This window comes from Pelobates fuscus, chromosome 2, assembly GCF_036172605.1.
Source record: "Pelobates fuscus isolate aPelFus1 chromosome 2, aPelFus1.pri, whole genome shotgun sequence".
Lineage (NCBI taxonomy): Eukaryota > Metazoa > Chordata > Amphibia > Anura > Pelobatidae > Pelobates > Pelobates fuscus.
The window spans coordinates 126,166,714-126,182,289 of record NC_086318.1 but is presented as its reverse complement, the minus strand read 5'-3'; the positions used below and the strand labels follow the sequence as shown (position 1 = coordinate 126,182,289).

The 15,576-nt window shown below is 41.3% G+C and overlaps 1 protein-coding gene across 1 annotated transcript in view; it reads left to right on the top strand.

The window, feature by feature from the left end:
- The window catches only part of SPATA16 (spermatogenesis associated 16), a 416,620-nt gene extending 401,695 nt beyond the window's left edge, over nt 1-14,925 (top strand). The window contains exon 9 of the mRNA XM_063441689.1: nt 14,692-14,925. Coding sequence (XP_063297759.1) covers nt 14,692-14,925 — 234 coding nt within the window. The remainder of the gene's footprint in view (nt 1-14,691) is intronic.
- The last annotated feature ends 651 nt before the right edge of the window (nt 14,926-15,576 follow it).

The following is a 15,576-nucleotide window of genomic DNA, read 5'->3' as shown; positions in this document are numbered from 1 at the left end:
CAACTAAGGTTGGAGTGAAGCAGAGCTGGAGAAGAGAGTACAGTGCTGCCCTTTAGGAGAGAACAAGAGACAGGTATGTAAGGTAGAGGTTACTCTGGGAGGCCATAAGGTTTCCTAAAGAGATGAGTTTTAAGGCACTTCTTAAACAATTGAAGACTATGGGAGAGTCTGATTGGGGTAGGCAGGCTATTCCAAAGGAAGGGAGCTGCCCGCGAGAAGTCCTGCAAGCTTGAATTGGCTGTACGGGTGCGAGCAGCAGACAGGAGAAGGTCACGGGCAGAGTGGAGAGACCGAGAAGGGACATACCTATGGATCTGTGATAAAATAGGGGCTAGAATTGTTCAGTGCTTTATAGGTGTGAGTTAGCACTTTGAATTGACTCCTATAGGATACAGGAAGCCAATGTAAGGATTGACAGAGGGGTGAGGTGTGAGAGAACCACCTACAGAGAAAAATCAGTCTGGTGGCAGCATTCATTACAGACTGTAGCGGGGTAATATGGCTTTTGTGAAGACCAATTAGGAGAGGGTTACAATAATCCATGCGGAAAATTACTAGATTATGGACAAACTCCTTGGTAGCATCTTGTGTAAGAAAGGGGCTGATGCGGTCTATGTTTTTAAGATGGAATCTACAGGATTTGGCAACATACTGGATTCTGGCTCAAAGGTGAAGCCAGAATCAAGTATGATGCCAAGACAGCGCGCTTGCAAGGATGGACTTATGTGGATACCATTAACTTGAAGGGAGAGCGAAAGAGGAGGATCCGTATTAGGAGGAGGAAAGACAAGGAGTTCAGTTTTAGAGAGATTGAGTTTCAGAAAGTGGGAGGACATCCAGTCAGAGATGGAAGAAAGGCAAGCAGTGACACGTTGCAGGATGGCAGGGGAGATGTCCGGGGAAGAGAGATATGTTTGGGTGTCATTAGCGTACAGGTGGTAGTGGAATCCAAATGAGGTAATAAGTTTCCCAAGAGAAGCAGTATAAAGAGAAAATAGAAGGGGACCAAGGACAGAGCCTTGTGGGACTCCAACCGAGACAGGATGAGGGGAGGAGGAATCATTAGAAAAGGAGACTCCGAATGAGCATTGAGAGAGATAAGAGGAAAACCAAGAGAGAACAGAGTCACAGAGGTAGAGTGATTTAAGAGTTTGAAGAAGGAGAGCATGAGCAACGGTGTCAAAGGCAGCAGAGAGGTCAAGAAGAATTAGTATGGAGTAGTGGCCTTTGGATTTAGCTGCGATTAGGTCGTTAGTAATTTTGGTAAGAGCAGTATCAGTAGGGTGGAGAGGGTGGAAGCCAGATTGAAGAGGGTCAAGAAGAGAGTTGGAATTGAGGAAGTGAGACAAGTTTTTCCAGAAGCTTTGAGGAAAAAGAGAGCAGGTATATGGGACGATAGTTAGAGGGGGAGGACGGGTCAAGATATGTTTTTTTTTCAGGATACGTACTACAGTGGCATGTTTAAAGTCAGCAGGGACAATGCCAAAAGAGAGAGCAGTTGAAGATGTGTGTTAAGGAAGGCACAAGACAAGGGGAGAGATATCTGATAAGGTAAGATGGGACAGGATCGAGTGGGCAAGTGGTGTGGCGAGAGGTAAGGAGAAGTGCAGCCACCTTCTGTTCAGTAGCCAGGGAGAAAGTCTGAAGGGTAGGAAAGGCATGATCTACTTGTGGTTGAGAAAGAGAACGGCAAGGTGGGGAGAATTCTTTCCTTAGCTGTTCAATCTTGTCGGTAAAGTAGCATGCAAGGCTATTGACTGTAAGGTTAGTTTAGGGGGTGGCCACAGCAGGGCAAAGAAGAGAGTTAAAGGTGTCAAAGAGATGCCTGGGATTGCGGGAGTATGAACTAATGAGAGAGGAAAAGTATGACTGCTTGGTGAGGGCAAGGACTGTGCTGTATAAACACAATATGAATCTATAATGGAGATAGTCTGCCTGGGTGCGAGACTTCCTCCAGGAGCATTCAGCATAACGGGAGCATCTTTGCGGGTAGTGTGTTGATTTAGTATGCCACATTTGGGGGCATGTCTTCCTCAAGGTGCATGTTTGGAGCAGTGCTGCAGCGTTCAAGGCAGAGGTGAGGGTAGTGTTATATGTGGAGATGACCAATGAGGGACAGGAGAGGGAAGGGATGGATAGCAGTTGTGAATCAATATCAGCTGACAGCTGCTGGACCTCAATATAATTAAGTTTCCTCCTGAGTTGAGAGGGGTTAGGCTGAGGTTGTTGGGTTAGGGGGTACTTAGGAGCAAACAATAAGAGGTGATAATAAGAGAGAGGAAAGTTTTGCAGATATTAGATACTGTGTACATGCATAAGAGAAAATTAGGTTGAGGGTATTGCCAGCTACATGGGTGTGAGAATTAGCCCACTGTGATAGCTCAAAGGAGGAGGTAATTGAAAGTAGTTTAGAGACTGCTGAGGTCAAAGATGGGTTAATGTGAATATTGAAGTCCCCAAGATTTAGTGATGGAATATTAGAAGAGAGGAAGTAGGGTAGCCAGGCAGCAAAGTGGTCAAGGAAGAGGAGAGGGGAAACCAGAGGCGCGATAAATAAAGACAATGTTAGCAGAGAAGGGTTTGAAAATCGAATGAATTTCAAATGATGGGAAAGAGAGGGAAGGTTTGAAAAAGCAGTGAGGTGAGAGGAGAATCCCTACACCACCACCTTTACATTCAGAGTATCTTGGGTTGTGGGTTGAAGTTGAAGACCACCAATGGATAAAAATGCAGGGGTAGCATGAGAGCCATGTTTCTGTTAAGGCTAGTAAATCAAGGGAATGAGAGATGAAGAGGTTGTGGACAGCAGTGGATTTTGTAATATTGACAACAGAGTGTGCATTCCAGAGGGCAGTATTGAAGGCGGATTTAGAGGAAGAGTAACTTGAGATGGGTATGAGATTGGTGTGGTTACTTGAGTTAAAAGTGGTGGGTTTGCTGAGGTGGGGATGTGTATAGTGGATGCAGATTGTATGTTTGTGTAATGTATGTAGAGTTTGTGTGTATTAGATGCAGAGTGTTTATGTAGTGGATGTAGTGTGTGTATAGTGAATGCAGAGTGTGTGTTTGTGTAGTGCATGTAGTGTGTGTGTATAGTTACTGCAGAGTGTGTGTTTTTGTAAGAATGTCGTGTGTGAATAGTGACTGCAGAGTGTGTGTTTGTGTAGTGGGTGTAGTGTGTGTACAGTGACTGCAGAGTTTGTATTTGTGTAAGTGTGTGTGTGTGTGCAGAGTGTGTGTGTTTGTGTAAGGCTGTAGTGTGTGTAGAGTGACTGCAGAGTGTGTGTTTGTGTAGTGGATGTAGTGTGTGTGTATAGTGACTGCAGAGTGTTTGTTTTTGTAAGAATGTAGTGTGTGAATAGTGACTGCAGAGTGTGTTTGTGTAGTGAGTGTAGTGTGTGTACAGTGACTGCAGAGTGTGTATTTGTGTAATGTATGTAGAGTTTGTGTGTATTAGATGCAGAGTGTTTATGTAGTGGATGTAGTGTGTGTATAGTGAATGCAGAGTGTGTGTTTGTGTAGTGGATGTAGTGTGTGTGTGTATAGTGACTGCAGAGTGTGTGTTTTTGTAAGAATGTAGTGTGTGAATAGTGACTGCAGAGTGTGTGTTTGTGTAGTGGGTGTAGTGTGTGTACAGTGACTGCAGAGTTTGTATTTGTGTAAGGATGTAGTGTGTTTTGTGTAAGGATGTAGTGTGTGTAGAGTGACTGCAGAGTGTGTGTTTGTGTAAGGCTGTAGTGTGTGTAGAGTGACTGCAGAGTGTGTGTTTGTGTAGTGGGTGTAGTGTGTGTACAGTGACTGCAGAGTGTGTATTTGTGTAAGGATATAGTGAGTATAGTTTGTATAGTGTGTAAGGATGTAGTGTGTGTGTTTGTGTAAGGATGTAGTGTGTGTAGAATGACTGCAGAGTGTGTGTTTGTGTAAGGCTGTAGTGTGTGTACAGTGACTGCAGAGTGCATGTTTGTGTAAGGATATAGTGAGTATAGTGTGTATAGTGAATGCAGTGTGTGTGCGTTTGTGCAAGGATGTAGTGTGTTTGTGTTTGTGTAAGGATGTAGTGTGTATAGAGAATGTAGTGTGTGTGTTTGTGTAAGGATGTAGTGTGTGTGTTTGTGTAAAAATAGAAAACAAAAAGCAAAAAAAGCACCCAGTCACTAAAGTGAAAGGATGCAACCTGGATATTTAAAACAGTTCTGTGTTAATTAAGTAAAGCTCTTTAAAGGATACTATTGTAGCAATCAGACATTAAATGAAATTAGTGTAAAACATTTTTTGTTCTTTTTTTTATTCTTTATTTTATTGTGCACGAGAAATACAGTGAGGCAAGCAATGCCACAACAGCCAGTGACAACTTGTCATTCAACATTTAACAGTAACTGTTTGGCATTTCAGGGCATAGCACATTTTATAGTTTAACCCCTTAAGGACCAAACTTCTGGAATAAAAGGGAATCATGACATGTCAGGCACGTCATGTGTCCTTAAGGGGTTAAAGTAAAGTAGTTGCAGCAAAAGTTACACCAGATGTCAGTTACTAGTTATGACCGATAAGGAACTTATTCTGAGTTGCAAACTGACATTTGTGTTAGATTTAGAGGTCTCTAGCTTAACCAAGAGTGATAGCAAAGAAATAGGGTACCACCAGGCATAACCGTGCTGTCTCCGTCCATAGGTAGGAAACTTAACCAAAAAACAACAACCGTAGATAGGGTGCATGCATTCTTATTGATAATTTTAGCTACAGCAACGTCTAATGAGGCTATGAGTGGTACAGCATACGGTGTGCATCTTAGCATAAACGGCTGGGGTGACCGCCAGCTCCGGCAGAGCAAAAAATGAGAGTCCGGGGGAACACAGCTCATGCCTAGGTGTGTGGAAGAGTCCCTGTATAGTACCACAAGAAGTCCACTGGGTCCCATTGTCCCGCCAAGTGGCGCGGTGTCCGCCGACCGTCGTCGACAAGCTTCCCGGTTGCTGGGTGACTCTGGGTGCTGTACTCTGTAAGCTGTAGCACTGTGAGGTTGGTGTATGGGGATGATGTTCCCGGCGCAGGCCCACTGATTGTTGGTGAGGCTTGTTCTGTCAGGGTGGGCCCAGAGTTCTCTCCAGGAGATTTCCGCTGCGGTAAGGGTAGGTTTAATACCTGGAGGCTGCTATGGTTACAGCTTGCCATCGGATGGGCATGTTCCAGGGGTGGTTGAGAGCTTGCAAGGCACTCCCGCTGTGTCATCTTTGGCTGTGCGATTTATGAGCACCATGCTAGTATGTCACACAGGGTTCTCCTTTTCGGCTAGTGGGGTTGCTGCGCTCGGTGTCCATGTTGCATCGTGCTCCGGATAGATGGCAGTCGGCCATCTTGGGGTACACCGCACGGACCTCAATGCTCAGCAGGACCGGAGTGGAGTTGTTGCAGTATGCAGTGGTGGTCGCCCGTGGAGACCGGGATGACCCCCCCGGTCCAGAGGGGGGGCTGGCAGAGCGCCGGCCGGAGAACTGGGAGAGCGGCCATCTCACTCAAGCTCAAGCTTGGAGGCCTCAGGCCTCGATCGGGCCACTTTGGTGCCGGTGGGGGTCCTATCGGGTATCCCCTGGATCGCTGTTGCCTGAGTGATGCCATAATCATGATCTCAGGTCGGTGTCTGCTTTTGGCCCGCAGTTAGCACCGATTTTCCAGCTCAGAGGCCTGAGCTCAGACAAAACATGTCTGATCCGGCCGGCGATCAGGCCCCGCCCCCCATTTTTTTGTTTTCTATCTCTAGTTGGGGTTATGCCCTAGGACACCCCTGGAGTGTCCCACTGGTGTGAACTTTCCATGGAAGAGTTTTCATTTATTTTCTCTCGTCCTACGGTTTCTTTTTCCTTTCCGTTTTGTGTAAGGATGTAGTGTGTGTAAATGTTGTTGTGGGGCTGCATACTATGAGGGGCTGGTCTGGTGGCATAGTGTGGCCCCCGGCTCCCTGTACACCGCAGAGGGGTCCCTGTACACCGCAGAGGGGTCCCTGCACACTCCATCTCCTCTTCCCAGCTGCTCTTCTCTCTCCAAGTCTCGTGAGCCATGCAGAGCATTGCTATGGTAACCCGTGGCAATGCTCTGACGGCCGGGTAGCTCGCAAGACTTGGAGAGAGAAGAGCAGTTGGGAAGAGGAGATGGAGTGTTCAGGGCCCCTTTGCGGTGTACAGAGAGCCAGGCCCGCAGGTGCGAAAATTGCTATATATATATATATGCACATAGGGAATATGGGTCCCTGGACTCCCTGTGCAGTTCATCCACCCACCCAGGGCTGCCGGGCCCATGACAACCGTTATTGCCCTGCTGCAGCCCTGGTGATCTGTGTCCTCTTAAAAGCACTACATGTGTTGCATAATCACAATTTACACATACCAAGTGACCAACATCAGCATGCTTTGTATGCTGACAAAGAAAGGACACAAAATATATACATGTATTAAATATATAATAGTCTGAGGCTACAGAGGCAGCATCTATGCCCAAAATCACTTCATTAAGATGAAGTAATTGTAGTGCTTGGTTCATCCATTTAAGTGTCTTTCCAATCCAGAACACTTGTCTGGCCCTAATTCAGCATTTCTAAACAGATAGCATGGGTCAAATCTTGGTTTGCTGTAGTTAGGGTAGGAAAAGAGTAATATTTGCTGTGGGTTCTGTGTCCTTCCCATAACTCTAAAAAATAATCACAAAAGAAACCAATAAAATATCTCTCAACAAGTAGCACTTCACCTATAGCACCTGATTTTACTTAATAAATCTTCTTCCATATTATTTCCAGTTTAAGCATGGTGGAGAAAAAAACAATCAAGACACATTTTAAAGCAATTGGTTTTCTTCTTCACAAACGTTTTAAAGCAATGACAGTTCAACAAAGAGATGCAACATAAATTCAATAAGAAAAGTGAAAATTAATTTCAGTGTATTTTTGGATAAATACAGTATTGTTCCTATTTTTTTTCTTCTGGGAAATTGCATATCTGCAGTTATTAAAATGGTGAGGTCAGGTTGCTTACCGGTACATGGACGGTGAAATTCTACAGTCCAAAATATATTTTCCAAAAACCCTAATTACTACTCTGTAAAGTGAAAAACTTTTTCCTAATACAGTTTACAAAAACAAACAAAATGATTGCAGTACTCCACTGGCACTTGGAACGCTACTTACCAACTCCCTAGTGATGGTGGAAGATTTGTACCTGTTCAAAACAGCTTAAAATGCTCTCTTAACAGAGTACTGGATTTTCTTCTATAAAAAGAATAATATAAAGCAGTCACACTCCAGCATGTTTGTCGTTCCAGCTCTGATAATAATACGATAGCAATAATAATATAAAATCACATAACGAAAACACATTTAACACCATTTGATATCTACTAAAAAGTTTAGCTGACATCGAAAATCTGAAGAAAAAAAAATGGGGTTCTATTGAAAATAAAATAATAGACCTTCATTCATACAATAACTTAATTTTGTACTTTTTTAATCGCTGTAACAAATAAAAGTACCAGCAAATTCTGTTTCCAAATTGATAAAAAAAAAATAAAAAAAATGTAACTTTCTGAAAACGATTTTCTACGGCCCATTGCCAAATAGAACACAGCACCGTGTTTTCTAGTACACTCTGTGTGCATGGTCTGACTATGCTATGTATAGCAACAGCTAGAGAGTTGACGTTTCTTTTCTTAGTACAGTAAATGCTAAGTGTGGGTGCATCTTGCAGACACTGTGTTTTATTGTCAGCTCATACTCCTTCATATGTCTCATAAGTCCGGTACTATACAGAAAGAGTTAAATGAACAGAGAAATCTTATACCTTAACAATGTTCCCTATTTGAAATAAAAGAGCGGACACTGTTCATTAGTTCTGTGCTGCAGAGCAGTCGTCCATGTACACATAAGATGCAGGGGGTTCGTAAAGGCTTAGTTGAGAACCACGCTTTAGAGAGATGCGGCAAAACTCATTACTGATTTACAGACTACAGGAGCTGAACAAGTAGATGCCAAATTCTTAATTCATAATTTTTCTAATTCCCCTCCCCCTGTGTGGTCCCCCTATTTCCAAACTCTGTTGGGTTGCAATAATAATTTGTACACAATGACCTTTGCTGTAGTTATTGTGTAATTTATTTCACACCAATAAACTAAGGGGTGGGTGAAAGAATGCTTTCAGGGGCCGATTCTGAAAAGATTATATGAAAGAAGGAACACAGTCACAAGGGTCCAAGCCGACATATTTAAAAGACAATTGTCATGAAATTTTCCCTTCTCGTTTTTTTAAAAGTTTACTACATTTAGTGAAAGGATTAAAAAAAAGTATTGTTTTTTTTTATTTTTATTTTAGAATTTTTATTTTTATCTGTCTGAGCAGTCATGTTTGGTCACATTCTCCTGTTATCTCACCAACTGCTGCCCAGCCACATTTGCCTGCTCCTGCAGGTTCACACAGAACAATCACAGCATTACCCTGTCTGCACACCATTGCAATAGCAGGCACCTCTGTCTATGTGAGAATGTAGAAGTTAATAGGCTGGGAACAAACATACATCAGACAGATACATATGACCCTTAAGGACCAAGGGTTTTTTGAGATGCAAAACATTTGTGACCAAGGCCTTTTTGGTACTTCTGCCATCTGTTTATTTTACTACAATTTCTCCCTTTCTGTTTAAGTACACTCATACTTAATTTATTTATTTATTTTGCAATCTTTATTGCATTTGATAGATTATAAAATATAGAGAAATAATGTTGATACAAAACATACATATTCATAAAATATTAACTAATAAAATCATAGTTAATATAGAATAATGTCTTAGTTTGTCTCAGTCTCATGAGAAAATAGACAAGAGATCATTCCTGTTATTGGTCTAATGGCATTTTCAGTTGATACAATCCTTTTCGTTTAGAAATACTGGTAAAGAAAAGTTATGGGCATGAGAAAAGATGAGACAGAATATAGAAAGTACCCCACTCTGTCCCTTTATCCCAACCCCATACCCACCTCCTTGCGAGTTAATTAGAAGTTTCTGTATCATCTAATTTTCTGACCTATCTACTCAATCTGAGGCTCCCTCCTGATGAGTCCTGTAAGTATCCTATGGATACCACATCTCCTTACGTTTTGCCCCAGAACCCCTCAGTGAGACTATCGTGTACTCGGCCAAAACAAATATTGAAGTCTCAGCAACGTATTCATTTTCAAGACCGACATCCTCCTAAACCATGAAATGTGAGGGTAAATCCAGCATTTGAGATCCATTTGTACTGTATGGAGGAGTGTCAAATTATTTATTTTCTTTATAGGTGGTTGAGATCAGATGTGATTCAAATCCCTAGATACTTCATTTATTTCACTAGTGGAAGGGGAACTCGTGGCCAGGCATTTCAACATTTTCCCATGGGGCCCTTATGTTGAGCACCACAAACTTAGTCATGTTGAGTTTTAAATCGATATTGTGCCATACTCCTGGAACATTAGGTTTAGGAAAGTGATTCTAGGGTTTGTAACAAATAATAACATATAGTCGGCATAAGTTGACATTTTTATTTTCAGAGTCACCTGATCTGAATCCCATCACGTTTGGGTTTGGGCTCATTGCCTTCAGGAATGGATGTGCACCATTGCTGAGAGGGAGCAATTTACCCACATGCGTGCATTAGACCAGTGTTTCCCAACCCAGTCCTCAAGGCACACCTACCAGTCCAGGATTTAAGGATTACCCAGTTTTGTCTAAGGTGTGTTTTCTTTTTTTTCTAAAAACACCGTAGACAAAACTGGGTAATCCTTAAATCCTGGACTGGTAGGTGTGCCTTGAGGACTGGGTTGGGAAACACTGCATTAGACGAAGTGTAGAGAAATACAATCCACGTGTGGAGTTTTGGCCTGAAACCTATTTCTACAAGGGTCACTTTCATTAACTCCCAGTCCACCCAAACGAAAGCCTTGTCCATGTCTGTTGATAACAGCAACAGATGAGTTTTATGTTTTCTTGCTAGATGTTGAATTGCTAAGAGTCGCAATGTGTTGTCCCTGGCCTCCCTAATTGATTGGGTAGAATAGGAGTGGTATCAATGGCTGCATGCATTTGGCCAGCACCTTTTTTAAAAGCTTTACATCTATGTTTAATAATGATTTTAGCCTATAGTTAGCACATTGTTCCGAGTCCTTTCATTCCTTGGGTAATATGGTGATGTGAGCCTAGAGCTAGTCCATTGTTAATGTATTCCCATCAGAGAATTTAATCACTATATGGATCAGGACAGTGCAAAATGTATGTAATAGCCTAATGTAAAAACCGTCGCGGTCAGGTGCTTTGCCAGTTTTCTGGACACCTTAATAGCTCTAGCCAATTCCTCTTCGGTTAGAGGTGCGTCCACCATTTCACCCGACAACCAGGCCGTATTGTAGTATGAATGAAATTCTTTGCAAAAGCATCCGGGAATCGGGTTCGAATGCTATGTATTTGAGTCTGTTAGCTCCAGAAGAGTTGAAAGGATGAGTATAAAGTCGTCTTGTTTACCCTTGATTGACAGGCAACATATGGCTTTGTCCTAACTTAAGACTTAACCATTACATTGCTGAGTTACATTTTTTTAGATAATAATAGCAATCCTTACTGCACAGTAAGGTCATTTAATGTCACTAGTTAAATTGGAAAAATAGAAAAGGAACCACACTCAATTTGCTTAAGACAGGTTGCTTAACTGAACCAAGGGCCAGCTCAAGCCCAGAAGATAATAAATACCAGTATTAGAAAAAGGGTCCAGGCCTTCCAATGTCTTCAGGCACCTTTATTAGAACATGTGGAACACTGCAACGTTTCGACTCCAAATGGAGTCTTTGTCTTTGCTTGACAAAGACTCCATTGGGAGTCGAAACGTTGCAGTGTTCCACATGTTCTAAAAAAAGGTGCCTGAAGACATTGGAGTGTCAGGACTCTTTTTCTAATACTTGTGTTTAATGTCACTAGACATTCTTTCTTTTTACGAGCAGCTACACTTAGTAAGAGCCCCCTCCCAAGGGGTGATGTCTCATTGTTTTCATTTTCATCAAAGTATGTTTTAATCCAGTCCTGCACTGGTGTGGTAGTCCCATATCCTGCAAGAAATTAAGCACATGTTTTGCCACCTAAATTGTATCCACTGATTGTTATTACCTTTTGCTTGTAGACTAAAGGGGTACCCCCACATATACTGAATACATCTTTCTTGCAGTACTGAGGTGATTGGCCTCAGAGACCTCCTTGCCCAATAGGGAGAGTCAAAGGGATGAGAACCCTTAAAGTCGCAAGTTGGGTGAATTTGTGCTTTTGCCAGTATCTGCTCCTTCAATGGGATTTGCGTGAAACATTAGGTAAGTAGTGCTTCCATGTCTTCAACTCATTGGGCCTCTGGGAGCCCCCCTCAGTCTGATGTTACTCTTCCTGCCACAGTTGTCTAGATCTTCCAATTGGCATCTCAGCGCAAGGAGTATCACCCCCAGTCAAGGCAAGGTCTGCTGCGTAGAGCTGGTTGGAGTGTTGCTGGGTTGTGGCCTCCAAGGCCTAAACGCAGCCTTCCAGTGCTGCCACCTCTGTCCCCAGGGTGGCCATCCTCAGCCTGATTTGTGTCATGTAGCTCACCAGAAAGCTGAACCAGGTCAGTCTTAGTGATGCACTACATATATACTGAAAATAAACACTGCACTGTACCTCTGTATCTGCTATAGTACTCCCTATGCCCAGTATTACCAATTTACCTCAGTTTAAAGCATTTGAATAAATGGGAGGTTTAAATATTTTCCATAGTCTATTTAAAATAAATCTGTATATTACAGTATCCTATGTAGTAAACAAGCTATCTTCAATACTTAACTTTTTTATTCTATTTTAAAATACAGACATTAATGTCATTATATCTGCAGTGAATGTTCGCTATGGGTTATGCATTGCTGCCTTAGTAAATATATTAAACAAAAAAAGAAAAGTAAGATGCATTGGAAATGGAGATTCTGCATATGAGCCTTATAGTGTTTGTAAGCGATCATTTCCAGGAAAGATCGTACTAAATCAATCAGCGGTTCACCTATAAAGTCTCAATCAGCAGATGACTCTAAAGTTTTCCCAGGACATTTTTATCGAAGCTCTGATTAAAAGCAACACTAAATGTCATTGCATGGAGTTAACCTTTTTCAGCATAATGTCCAGGAGAAGAGAATGCGCTGTTATAAATCTGTGTCAGAATAACTATTTTCATGGTTTATGAAAATTACTTGCTTACACATCCATTGCCTGCCTACAAATAATAAATATAAAACCAGTAAACACATTAAAAGGTGCAGTTCTGCTAGCTCAGATCCAAGTACGAGAGATATGAAAGCTACATGTGGCCCTAAACACTCACCGTGTGGGACAAAAATGCCTTATATATCATAGCACAACTTGCGATTTTTTTATCATTGATTTATTCCTTCCCCCCCACCCCATTCCATATATCAGTCTACTCTAAAATGTTAGACAACCTTGCCTATGAACATAAATCTCCAATTTGAGACACTGAAGCCAAATGCAGGCTTCGGTAAATACAATTTTCTGCAGAAGTATATAGAAAAAACTGATCTTCTACTCCCTATGTACATCCATAGCATAAGTCTATGGAAGCTTGTGTGTAGGAGCTTAGAACCTTAAATAAAATGAATTAACTTACTTACTTTTTCCACTTACTTTTTCCACTTACTTTTTCCACTTTGCAAATGGTCTTGTTGCTTCTATCTCTTGTTAGAGATTTGCAAAGTGGAAAAGGCAAGGTATAAGTACATTTATTTTAACATCCCCCTGTCACCCTGTTATCATGTGATAGTGTTGCATATACCCTTTTCTGCCATACTCACTACATCCACCTCTTTCTCCGTCCCAGGTTGAATACCACAAAGGAGAGTCCTGAGGAGAGAGGTTTCAGAGTTTGTGATGAGTGAGAGAGGAAATGAGAGCTTGTAAAATGGACAGATAGATTGGGCTGAGAGATATAAAAGCGAGATTGATATAGGGCATGTGTAACTCCAAAATAACAACAGCACCTACCAACCACACATGGGTGCAAGGAATCGGGTTCAGTCCAAACCAGTCTATATTCAGGAAAGTATAAAACTTGACAAAACAAATGTTGCAGCAGTTGAAATGTTGCTCTTCTACACTTTGAGCACCTGAATATAGGGTATATGTAGGCTTAAAATGTATCCTGCATATGTCTCTCAAGCACCACCTCAACCAGGTATAATAGATTCAGACGTATGTCTTTTATAGTGCTTTCTATCATGAAGATTCTTTAATTAGACTCATCATAGTCATCAGTACCAGGCCCGTTAGGCTCTTAATCCAGCACTGATGGTCTAGGTTGGCTCAATTTCTGTCTTAAACAGCATATGCTTTTTATTCAAATAGCCTATCATGGTCTAGTCAGAGATTAATTTGAATAACAGTTCTTAGCTGTGCAGGGAAATTATTGGACAAAACTCAGCCCATGGCAGCTCTGCTCTGGGCATGATCCAAACCACCAGGCAATTATTCAAATTAATCTCTGAATGGACCATGATAGGCTATCAAAACAGGTAATGTGTTTTCTTGATTCAATAAAAGCTGAAAACATGCAAAATTAAAACTTATCATAATTTATTCCACGATCATCCATACTTCAAAATGAGATGCTCACCCCTTTGGTCCCATTTCAGTTTTGTTTCTACTAGCACTTCTCCCTTGAGTTAGCTCTTCAACGAGCACAATGTCCTCACAAACACATACATGATTAGCAGCACAAAGATAACTAGCCACTTCCAAACATCTAATTACACAAACACACATACAAAATTACCCATGCATAGCTTGATACACACACCAACAAAACTAGCAAAACATTTGAACACTCTAACACACATTTACACACACAATGTATCCTCCTGTAGTTACCTCAGAGGGAGAGAGGGATGGGCTTCACGTTACCATGTGAGATGTGAACTCTGGAGTGCAGATGATTTACTAAGAACAACTTCTTCCAGTCTATGAATTTATCAATCACAGCACTAAAGCCTGCAAAACCAGAGCTAGTACCATGGTTGCTCCACTTGCACCACTCAAAGGGTAACTCTGGAAAAGGTATTATAAATTAATTTACAGCTAAGAGAGAGAGAGAGAGAGAGAGGTGTGTAATGTGTATGTTTTCTTACCCGTTTCTGTTCAGTTTTTGGATTAGAGAAGACAGTGAACTCGCCATTATGTTTAATGAATGAAAATAAATTTGTATAATATCCTCTCTTTTAGCTTCTATTCACTCTCTGCATTCTTTTGATATGAAAAACTTTCCAGAGATTAATTCCTCATCATACATTCCTTTTTAAGTGGTTGTTCTTCACTGCCATTTAGGACAGTGGTGTAATAAATTCTAATTCCCAGTTTGTAAGATTCAAAGAATTGAAGCTTTTCTCTTTCACACATGCAAAGTAATTGAATCCCAGGAGGATTAGGGATATATAGTTTTAGCAGAAAACTTTTAAAGAGAAATACACTTTAAATTAAAATATAACTTTAATTATATACAATATATATATATATATTTTTTTATTACTGTAAACAGAATGTCTTCCTTCTGTAGGCAGGAGCATAAATATCTCTTTATAAATAACGTTTGCGTTCTGATGCTGTTTGTAGGTTGAGATGATTGAAGATTTTATACTCCAGTTAGAAAACAGATATTTAAAGAGAAAAAAAAGTCAGGCTGCTAGAAGGCAAAGGATGAAAATAAAGAAACTTCAAAGTGCCGGGCTCAGTCAGTCTGCTGGGACAGCTACGCTATCTGCAAGACCCTCAGAAGAAGACTGCAAGGACATCAACGCTGTGCCAGCATGTGACAGTTCTGAAAACAAGAGCCTGTCTTCAAATTAATGAGGTGTCCCCACAAAATAGCTTTCCTTTAGCGAGGAGTCCCTGCACGTCATTAGTCTTTGCTGGCAGAAACAAATACATCTTGGAAGCACTGTGTGATTTGTATCTGTTTATTGAAATATACTGTAGAGAACCCAATCCTTGCTTTGATTGAGCTTGTGTTTTGCTATAGAATGAACAAAACATATCTGCATTACTTCATGTGAGCAAAGCTTAATTTGTTTCAAGAACTCCTGGGTTCTCATAAGCATTAGGATTTGTAGTTAAATGAGACCTGTCACCCCCAAACCATTTGTGCTCATAAAATGTGCGCTATAAATTATGCTAGCAGCCATTATAGCAAATATATAGATTGGGAGAAGAAACTATTTAAAAGTAGGTTGTTTTTTCTCACCTGTCAAGCTATTTTTCGGCATAGACTCTATGCCAAAGTTTGGTTGACACGGAGAACAAAACCAGACCTCCTACAGGCAGTCCTTCTGCTCTCCACTCATAGCAACTACAGCACTTGCTATGATAAATCCCCAGCAGCACTGGCTATGGAGTATAGAGACAGATATTTCAGATGCCGGCATGCTGGCAACGAAGTCCTCATATTGGAGTCATGGAGGAGATTTGCACTGCTTAGAAAAAAAGTGTCTAAGCATGGCA